This window comes from Carettochelys insculpta, chromosome 8 (genome assembly GCF_033958435.1).
Source record: "Carettochelys insculpta isolate YL-2023 chromosome 8, ASM3395843v1, whole genome shotgun sequence".
NCBI classification, from domain to species: Eukaryota; Metazoa; Chordata; order Testudines; family Carettochelyidae; genus Carettochelys; species Carettochelys insculpta.
In genome coordinates, this window is record NC_134144.1 from 9,556,592 (window position 1) to 9,567,208 (window position 10,617).

The 10,617-nt window shown below is 53.2% G+C and overlaps 2 protein-coding genes across 2 annotated transcripts; both read left to right on the forward strand.

Moving 5' to 3' along the window:
• Positions 1 to 310: 310 nt before the first annotated feature.
• LOC142016709 (gamma-crystallin B-like) lies at positions 311 to 3,514 on the forward strand. The gene is made up of 3 exons (XM_075000869.1): positions 311 to 319; positions 730 to 969; positions 3,239 to 3,514. Exons 1-3 carry the CDS (start codon positions 311 to 313, stop codon positions 3,512 to 3,514), a joined length of 525 nt encoding a protein of 174 aa, XP_074856970.1.
• A 4,899-nt stretch (positions 3,515 to 8,413) lies between these two features.
• On the forward strand, positions 8,414 to 10,617 carry LOC142016710 (gamma-crystallin B-like). Its single transcript, XM_075000870.1, has 3 exons — positions 8,414 to 8,422; positions 9,878 to 10,117; positions 10,342 to 10,617. The coding sequence occupies exons 1-3, from the start codon at positions 8,414 to 8,416 to the stop codon at positions 10,615 to 10,617; spliced, it is 525 nt and encodes a 174-aa protein (XP_074856971.1).

A 10,617-nucleotide genomic window follows, 5' to 3' on the forward strand; every position in this document is an offset into this window, starting at 1 on the left:
CCTCTGTCGCACTGCCAGAAGTTTCTTTCTTTTCCTGAACTATGCTGTCTTCAATGGAAAAAATGGCTGTGCTGACAGATCCAGGGCCTGGAACTGCTCATTGGTAACAACAGGAATAAAACCTGTTCCCCCCTACACAAAAACTAGCGACACTAATACAAAAAGAATGAATGAGACCCAGAGTCATGAGTTGGCGCTATGAACAGAGAAAGACCTTTGTTAACGTGTGCGCACTTAGCACTGGCTGTGGGGTATAAAAAGGCAGTGGCCCTGCTGGAGTACTACTGCTTTCAGCCTGAATCCAGCTACGATGGGAAGGGTAAGAGAAATTTGTCTCGATTGGGTTGTTCAGAATGTCAGTCTGATGCCAAGGGCCTGATTCTTCTCTCCTTTACACCAGAGTTATTTTGTTGATGTCAAAGGAGTTACCTCTAATCTACAGCAGTAGCAGAGGAGAATCAACAATGCATATCGAGAGGACTTAACGTTTCTGTTAGTCCTTGTATATTAAACTCCCAGAGCCCAGTTCTGCTCTCCCTTATGCTTGTGTAAATGTAGCTCAGTTCTTCTGAAATCCAAGGAGAATATAATTTCATCACCACTGCAGTAACCTGTAATGCCCAGGCGCTGCAGGCTTAGTGTGCTGGACAGAGAGAAATTAGAAGGCCAGAATGCAGCCCTTCAGTGCAGGATGTTACAGAAACCTCTGCCATTTGTGTCTTGCACTAGATCATCCTTTACGAGGACAGGAACTTCCAGGGCCGCTCTGTGGAATGCAGCAGCGACCGTCCGGATTTCCAGAGTCAGCTCAGCCGCTGTAGCTCCGCGCGAGTGGAAAGCGGCTGCTTCATGCTGTACGAACGGCCCAACTACCAGGGGCAGCAGTTCTTTGTGAGAAGGGGAGATTATCCCGACTTCCACTCTGAGGGGTTCTGCACCACCATTCGGTCCTGCCGGCTCATCCCATTGGTGAGTTTGCTTTTGCTTCTCCTTTTTAAAAGTGGCGACGTTGCCCAAGCCGTAAGGCACTTGCTTGATTGTTTTCAGCAGACGCCTAATGCTGTAAACGAGAACTGCTTTCTCCCTCCGAGTGGTCATCCCTCCAGGCTGGCTGGGGGGATATTCCAGGGAGAGGATGGGAAACCTTCCACTACTGCCTGTTTGGCGCCTGCTTGTAACTGTTCTGGGGTTAAGTCTCTGGACAGTAAATGGCAACACACTTGGGGTTAAGAAGGAAAAATAGTTCCGTAACTGTGGTGTGGACACACACTGGGCCTGCTCCCCTCACGCCAGTATTAAATCAGGAGTAACTCCCCGAAGCCCATTGAGTTACACCGGTAGGAGGGGTGAACTGGGCCCTATATTTTCTGTGATTCTTTAGAGTAAAGCCACTTATTGGTTCCCCTGATTCTGGGGCTGCTGGACTCTCAAATGGCCCCCAGCAGAACTCGGTTGAGAACTGCTGCCACAGGCTACGCTCAGGTTCCAAGATCCTCTGAGAGGCCAGGAGCGGGTTGCAGGGAGTCCACCAACAGGGCTGTCCACGGGGGGCCTGGGGTAACCCCCCTGCAGCAGGCCCCACCCTTCCTCTAACTCCACTTTGCCCGTGCCCTACCCCCGCCATCTCCCTTTTCCCTCAAGTCCTGCCCCTGCTCTGCTGCCTGGCTGTAGGGCACTCCGTGTTCCCCTGCCGCGGTGGAGCAGAGGACAGCAGGCAGGGAGATGGCAGTGGAGCAGGCTGCCGGGTCGCTCCAGCACCTGCTGCTGTAGGGAGGCGGGGAGGTCCAAACACCTGCTGCCCCCTGGGTCAGGCCCCCCACCTAATCCCCTGGGCCCCATGGTCCCATCCATAGGACGGGCGAGGTGACTGCTGCTGGGCCCTGCAAAGGGCAGAGCCGGGGTGCTACCCCGAACCATCCAATGGAGAGGACGGCTCTGTCTGCCACGCAGGGCCAGCTTGAGACTTACTGGGACCTGGGGCAGAAAGCCAAAGCCCCACCTGTGGGATGGGGCTCTGGGTAATTGTCCTGCTTCCTACCCTCGGACACCAGCCCTGGCTTTTACCTTCAGAACGAACAGCTGCGGTACAGGGGACAGTGGTGTTTTTACAGCATATTTAGTGGTGCCTGCCCCTTCTTGGCATGGGCTGAGGGTAACTATGACCCTGTGGTTGTATCCAGATGATCACCCCTTGTCTTCAGACACCGCGGCCTAGCGGTTAGTCAACGTGGCTGCCCTCTGTCAGGGCCATGTAGCTTTGCGGCCCAAGTCAGTAGGGCTGCCCTCTTGCAGGGCTGCATGGCACAATGGCAAGAGTCAATATAATGGCCCTTTTCCCTCTGGCTGTTTGGCCTGGCAGACAATCAGGTTAGCGGGACGCCACCTGGAGCGGGTGGCGGCCAGGTGAGAAGGACTTGTGCCCTTCCTGCTCCCGCAGGTCCTAACTCAGGGCCCTGACAGCGGCAACAAGGCTCACTGCTGACTCGGGGGGGGAATCTCCCCAAAACACACTGACACCACATAGTACAATTCCTAGTCCACCTGAACCACTTCCTACCCTGTCCCTGCTGTAGTGGTTCTGACATCTCCAAAGTCCGTAGGCTCCTCAGCCAGTGCGGCTCGAAGGAGCTCCACCATTCCTTGGGCATCTAGACCATTTGGCCGGGTCTCAGGCTGCCTGGGATCAAAGCAGCTTCCAGGCTGGAGTCTGCAGTGGGTGTCCTCTCTCCTCGGTGGTCAGCCCCAAAGGAGCTGGGCTGCTCCCTTGGATACCTGGTCTCCAGTTAGAGCATGCCCAGCAGGGCTGAAGGAGCAGCTCCTCCTCTGACCAAAGGGTAGAGTTAGCCCTGGAAGGACTAGTGTGAAGCGAGTGAGCAGCGCCACATTGACATACCCAAGCTTAGGGCAGCAATGTGCTCGCCGACGGTTGGCTAGGGTTGTCTACAGTAGCTCCTCCCACTCTTGCACCTGATTGGGCTTCCTCCTCCCCACCCCAGCCAGGCCCCCCTACAACCAGGGTGAGAGTCACGGCTGGGCCGGGTCTGCGTTAAATGGGTGGATGTGCTGCCTTTGCTGTCTGCATCACTCAAGGCTTTTCCCTCCCCTGGGACCCAGAAGCTATTTTAAGGCCTCTTTGCACCACTGGAGCAGTGCCCAGGGCTGACTCCAGGCGCAGGGTCCATGCAGCCAGCCAGCCTGCTAGGGTCACTCTATTACCCTGTCTCATTTTCTGTCACAGCACAGGGGCACCTTCCGGATAAGGATCTATGAGCAGGAGGATCACAGAGGCAACATGGCAGAGTTCACCGACGACTGTCCCCAAATCATGGACCAGCTACGCTCCCAGGAGGTGCGATCTTGTTCTGTGATGGAGGGCTACTGGATCCTGTACGAAATGCCCCATTACCGGGGCCACCAATACCTGCTGAGGCCCGGGGAGTACAGGCGATACAGCGAGTGGGGCTCTATGAGTGGCAGATTCGGCTCTCTGAGACGTGCCGCTGAATATTGCTGAATTAAGACGCCTTTTGCTTGGAAGGGTCTCAATGAATAAAATGCTTTAGCAACCACTGTGCTCTCTGTGTGCTCTTGTAAGTGTACTGAGGGGAGCACCGAGGTGAGTCCTCCTGTTCCTGGGCCACCGTATCTTCTTCTGATCCGAAGGCTGCTCCTCATCTTCCCCAGCTCTGCATGGCTACTTCCAGCACAAAGCACCCAGCGCCAAACTCAGGCCTAGGCAGCCACACAAGGGAGTGCAGAGGGATAAGGTTCCCTGCCAACCCCGCCATGGCTGGGCAGACCTTACCCAGAATGCAGCCCAGGGCACATAGCCGGAGCTGAGCCAGAGAGTGGAACGTGCAGGGCCTGGCCCACAGAGAGGTGGCTGTGAGGACTGTATCCGTAGAGCTGTTGTATAGATCATAATCTTCCAGCCCATCCATGGCCACGGATTTGGAGCTCGGTCTAGCATAGCACTGGGCTGAGCTCCAGCCCTCGCTCCTTCACCAGTGGGCCCTGGGAGCACCAGCAGGCAGCAGCATCTAGAACCCCCTCAGCCACTGGGCACGGAGCAGGCAGAGCCGGGCACCCAGCTGATGGCAGGAATCAGCCACAACCTCTTCACCAGGATGAGGCCGTGCCAGCCACAGCTCTCCCCTCCAGTCAGGGCAGGGAGAGGGTTAGGGTTAGGCCTGAGTTAGCTGAGCAGCCATCCAGGGCAGGGCAGATTAACTGGCCATAGGCTCTCCAGGTCTGGGTCGAGTCCGAAGCCCCTGGAATCATCAGGTTACATTGGCCTGGCCTGTGGGTAACCAAAGCTGAGGCTTCTCTCCTGGGGGCTGTAAAGCAGAGCTTGGACATGTGACCCACAGGGAACCAACGCAGAGGTGTCTGCCCAAGTCTGCAGCCAGCCTGAAACACCAGCTCTGAAAGGGCTGAACTGCCCCCGCTCCTCATTGTGAGGTTAACTGCAGGCGCCGCCCATACCGGCCCAGCAATGACTGCGAGAGGCCACAGAGAGGGGCGCAGCTGGCTCAGTTCACGTTTCGAAACAGATACTCCCATGTTCAAAGGCCAGGCTGGGTGCTACCCTCCCTCTCTTTCTTCATCTCAGGGCAGGAGGGTCCCAGGACTCCTGTTCTCCCTAGACTACAAGGCTCTTGCTTCCAGTTTTGGGAGCAAAGACCCCTTCATCGTCCGTGACTCATCTTGCTCTCGCATCTCAGACTCAGGGTTCTCTGCTGTCACATTACTCAGCCATCTGGCTAGGGCTCTCTAGTGTTGTCCTCTCCAGGTTATCAAGCTCCCTTCAGCCCAGGTACTGGGGTAGCATTTCCCGTAGCCCTGTGCTAGTTTCCCGCGGTTGGTAGGAGATACTGAGCCCACAAGACAGCAGTCTTTGTCCCTCCAGCATCCAGCATCTAGGCTTTAGAAAAACTGCACAGCAGCAAGAAAAAAATTAAAAGTCTATGCTCGGGAGCTGTTCTATATGAAAAGAAAATCAGATCTAGGCGTGAGAAAAGTGAAAATATGGTCAAACTCCCTGCAGTACAATAAATCATACGGGAAATGAACGGAAGTTATCAGTGTGCTGTGTAAGGAAGTCCAGCCAGCACATCCTGTTAGGAGTGGGAGAAAGGTACCTGAGGCTGCAGCTTGAGCTAGGGGAGGAAGGGAAACAGCCGTTCCAGCAGGCAGGTGAAAGCAATTACGTAATGAGCACCAGCTGATCTCCTGGACAGCATCCTGGTAGGGGGTTTAAAAGCTGCCCCAGTCAGAGAAGGAGAAGGAGGGAGTGAGTGTTTGCAAAGGACACTGGGGGAGGGGAGAGTGTCTGAGCTCCCCCCCCCTCCCCAGGGAGGCTGAAAGCTCTGGCTAAGGGAGGGGAAGAGAATAAGCCCCAAGTGCAGAACAACAGAGGTGGTGCAGCTGGAGGGAGCGGAGTGGGATCTGGGCAGGACATGGGGGCACTTTGCCACAGCTGATAAAAGAAAAAAAAATCTCTCTCCAAGCTTGTCTTTGTTCTGGACTCAAATGAGCTATTCAGGGGAGCTGCGTTACTGCTTGTCTTGTGGGCCCTGAACAAGCTCTGCCAATGGGGAGAGGGCAAAGGGGGCAATTACCCTTGGACCTTGTGATTCAAAAGGCTCCTGGCTGCTGTTACTGTAGTGGCTGGAGCCCTGGGTCCTTTAATCATCACCCCAGAGCACTGCACTGCACGCTCTGGGTGGCTCTCAGGGGTGGCTGAGAGCAGTGAGGGTGCAGGAAGTATAGTACATGCTGGGTGGCACAGAGGGCTGGCTACCCCAGCCCCACCCCTTCTGGGAGCTTGATGCTGCCCTGCTTCTTTCCTCAAGGGCCCAGGAAGTCTGCTGGCCCCCTACCCCCCAGCTCTGAACAACGGTCAAGTGACTAAGGAAAGGGGAATCAAACTCAGAAGGGTGCACTGAATGCTGCAGAAAGTGGATGTAGACTCACAGACCTTCTGGTCAGCAGGTACCACCGTGATCATTTACTCTGCACACTGCAGGACACAGAACCTCATCCCCTGCTCCTGTAAGACGTGACCTCTGGCAGAGTTCCTGAAGTCCTCAAACCATGGGTGGAAGACTTCACATGACAGAGAATCCACCAGTTACTCTAGTTTACACTTGTAAGTGACCAATGTCCTGTGCCGGAGCAGAAGGCAAATCCCCCTCCACGCACATCCTCTCCCTCCCACCCCCAGTCTGGCTATTGGATCCAGGGAAAATTCCTTCCTACTCCCAAATAAGGAAAGAATTATATTGAGTAACTCAGAGCCATCTCCATCTAGTGCCCAGGTGAGGAACCTTTTGTTGGGTCAGGGCCATGGAGCACATCGCTGGACTGAGAAACACACCTGGGCAAAACCCCACAAAACAGCTTTTTAGGGAGATGTTCCTTTTTAATTTAGTATCTCAGTGTGATGACTGAGTTTGCTTTTCCCTGCTGAGCTTTGATAGGGCTCAGCGGCCCAGTCACTTAGGCCTCAGCAGCCTGGTCTCTCACAGTCAGGCCTGGAAGCCCAGTCACTCCCCTTCATTCTCATACTCCCTCGGCTTAAACCCCTCCAGTGCATCATGGACAACCCACATCCTTTACTGGCACGTGGTCCCCCTCACTCTCACAGGCCTTGGGTGACAGGCCTGTCCTCTCCAACAGACAGACGCCCAGCCTCAAGAAAATACTCACCAGCAGCTACATACCATACCACAGAAACACGAACCCAGGGACCCATCCCTGCAACAAACCCTGTTGCCAATTCTGTAGGCATATCTACACAAGCAGTACCATCACTAGACCTAAGCACATCAGCCGCACCACCAGGGGCTCATACACCTGCACATGGGTGGTTCCCCTCCTGGAATCACCGCACCGGTCACCACTGCTGGCAGGTGACCTAGTGCTTGTCCCGGCTTGTGCAGCCTCTTCGCAGGGATGGGATGGGAGGAGGCAGCTGCATTGCGGTGCTCCCTGGGGCTAGTTGCACAGAGGGACAGCTACCCTCAGTCCAGTCCTCCGTGTCAATACAACAGCGGCTAGTGTGGCTGCACTCTGCCAACACGACGCCTGCAATACGGGCCTGCAGCAGCAGTTTAATTAAAATGCTTTAATAAAGCGGCATCACGTCTGTCAGCAGAAGTGTAGTATAGACAAAGACAAAGGTCTGTAGCGTAGACAAACCCCTTGCAAACTCCTTCTCCTCAGTCAGCCTGACCAGAGACTGCCTGGCCATGGGCTGCCATGTTGTGTACGGTGCAAGCTCAATGTGTTCAGATGCGGGGTGGTAAAGTGTGGGGTAAATGACCACAGCTGGGGCTCAGAACAACCCTGGGTGGCTGAAGGTGAGGGTGGAGGCTGCACACCTATTGAACAGCTAGTCACAGAACCATGGAGAGTGATGAGACCTCCAGAGGCCATTGAGGCCACATCCTTTCAGTAGCAGTGGGGGTGGGGGGCAGAACTGGATGCAATATTCCACATGCGGCCTCACCAGTGCCATATAAAGGGGAATAATCACTTCCCTAGATCTGCTAGCAGTGTTCCTACTAATGCACCCCACTTTGGGCAAACCATTGACTCATATCCAGCTTCCCATCCACTGTAATCCCCAGATCCTTTTCTGCACAAGCGCTGATAGCCAGGTGGCTCCCAGCCTGTAGCAGTGCTTGGGATTCCTCCACCCCAAGTGCAGGACTCTGCACTTGTCCTGGCTGAACCTCATCAGATTTCTTTTGGCCCAGTCCTCCAATTTGTCCAGGTGTCCCTGGATCCTATCCCTGCCCTCCAGCGTATCGACCCCTCGCCCTAATTTAGTGTCAGACACACTCATGCTGGCCTCTCAGAGGACGTTCCAGACTCCATACTGCTGATCCCAGTACCACTAAATGGCTAAAAGACACGTGAGGGCGACCTAAACAGTTTTGACACTTTGACGTACGCATTTCTGTCTCATCTCCCTACTTTCTACTTTGCCGTTCAAGCTCTCGTCCATTCATATTGTGCAACTTGTCCAGTCTCTAATAATAATGCAACTGCAGAGATGCTATAGAAAAGGATTGTGATGGCCCTGACAACTCGTCCCCTCTGTCACTCTGCCAGAAGTTTCTCTCTTTTCCTGAACTATGCTGTCTTCAATGGAAAAATGGCTGTGCTGACAGATCCAGGGCCTGGAACTGCTCATTGGTAACAATAGGGATAAAACCTGTTCCCCACTACACAAAAACTATGGACACTGATACAAAAAGAATGAATGAGACCCAGAGTCACGAGACGGCTCTTTGAACAGAGAAAAGACTTTTGTTAACGTGTGCGCACTTAGCACTGGCTGTGGGGTATAAAAAGGCAGCGGCCCTGCTGGAGTACTGTGGTTTGCAGCCTGAATCCAGCTGCGATGGGAAAGGTAAGAAAAATATCTCAATTTGGTTTTTTTCCCATGTCTGTCTGAAGCCAAGAACCCGATTCTCTAAATTACATCAGACTTAGGCTATGATTAAACTGCACCTTTTTGTCACTCACAGGTGTGAGAAAAAACATACCCGTGAGCAACAAGCATTTGAACGACAAAGGTGCCCGTGTAGGCAGCAGTTCGTTAGGAGTGGAAGAAGCAACCACCTCTCTTTGGGTTGGTGTTATTTTTCCATAAGGAGATCTCTCTCCTGCCCACAAAGAGCAGCTACGTTGTGTACCTGACAATGATACAGCAGTAAAGGCACAGCCACATTGTCAGGTGTCCAATGGAGACATAGTCAAAGGCGTTACTCTTGCTCTGTACCAGTAGAGGTTGACCCTCTCCAGTCTGGCACTCTTGGGACCTGACCAGTGCTGGACGAGAGAATTTGCCAGACCACACGAGGTCAATATTTTACAGCACATTATCAACGCTTCAGATGCTTACTAGGCTCTTAGAAGTCATGTAGGGGTAAATTACAGCTAAATAACAGCACAGACCACTGACAGCCAAGACTGGTGGCTGTAAACAAACTTTATGGGACTACGGGAAACTTGGCCACAGCCATGATAAGTGGTAGCCTGGCTAATTGAAATCATGCCAGATTACGGATGTTGCAGGACGAGACAGGTTCAACCTGTACAAGAGGAGAATCAAGAATGCAGACCCAGGGGAATTAGCTCCTGTACTAATTTCTGTGCAGTAAACACTGTGAGCTCAACTGGGCTCTCGCTGACATGCCTGTAAATGAGAATCCACCCTGCTGAAGTCCAAGGAGATTATCATTTTATGACCAATGTCAGTAGAAGTAAACACCGGACAATTAAGCCTTAGGCAATAAGGATTCCTATGGCACCTTGAAAACTAACAGATTTATTTGGACACAAGCTTTTGTGGACAAAAGATATTTTGTGAGATGTAGCTGGCGAGGTGGTGTTTGCCCACCAAGTCTGATGCCAAATAAATCTGTTAGTCTTCAAGGGGCTACAGATCTCCTCATGGTTTTTGAGGATAGAGACTAACATAGCTACCCCTCTGATTCAGGCTATTTCTACACTAGGGAAACAAATTTGATAGCTGATATGGAATTCTAGTTAACACAACTGTGTAGCTAGAATTGACATATCTGCAATCGACTTGCCTGGCTGTCCTCCCTGAAGAAGGTCAACGGGAGAGTTTCTCCCATCGACCTCTCTTACTCCTTGTTTCTTGTGAGGAGAAGAGGTTGATGCCAAGCCATGATATGTCAATTTCAGGCGTGCCAACCCCTGAGTAGGTCAGTCTTGCGGGTTAGTGTAGACATAGCCTCAGACTTAGTGCAATGGAAAGAGAGCAACTGGAAGTGCAGGGTGCAACCCTGCCATATAGGATGTTACAGAAACCTCTGCCGTTTGTGTCGTGCACTAGATCATCCTTTACGAGGACAGGAACTTCCAGGGCCGCTCTGTGGAATGCAGCAGCGACCGTCCGGATTTCCAGAGTCAGCTCAGCCGCTGTAACTCCGTGCGAGTGGAAAGCGGCTGCTTCATGCTGTATGAACGGCCCAACTACCAGGGGCAGCAGTTCTTTGTGAGAAGGGGAGATTATCCCGACTTCCACTCTGAGGGGTTCTGCACCACCATTCGGTCCTGCCGGCTCATCCCATTGGTGAGTTTGCTTTTGCTTCTCCTTTTTAAAAGTGGCGACGTTGCCCAAGCCATAAGGCACTTGCTTGATTGTTTTCAGCAGATGACTAATACTGAAAACATGAACTGCTTTCTTCCTCCGAGTGGTCCTTTCCCCAAGCTGGCTGGGGGATACTCCCCAGGGCTGACTCCAGGCCCAGAGCCTGCAGTGGCCACTCTATTACCCTGTCTCATTTTCTGTCACAGCACAGGGGCACCTTCCGGATAAGGATCTATGAGCAGGAGGATCACAGAGGCGACATGGCAGAGTTCACCGATGACTGTCCCCAAATCATGGACCAGCTACGCTCCCAGGAGGTGCATTCTTGTTCTGTGATGGAGGGCTACTGGATCCTGTACGAAATGCCCCATTACCGGGGCCGCCAATACCTGCTGAGACCCGGGGAGTACAGGCGATACAGCGAGTGGGGCTCTATGAGTGGCAGATTCGGCTCTCTGAGACGTGCCACTGAATATTGCTGA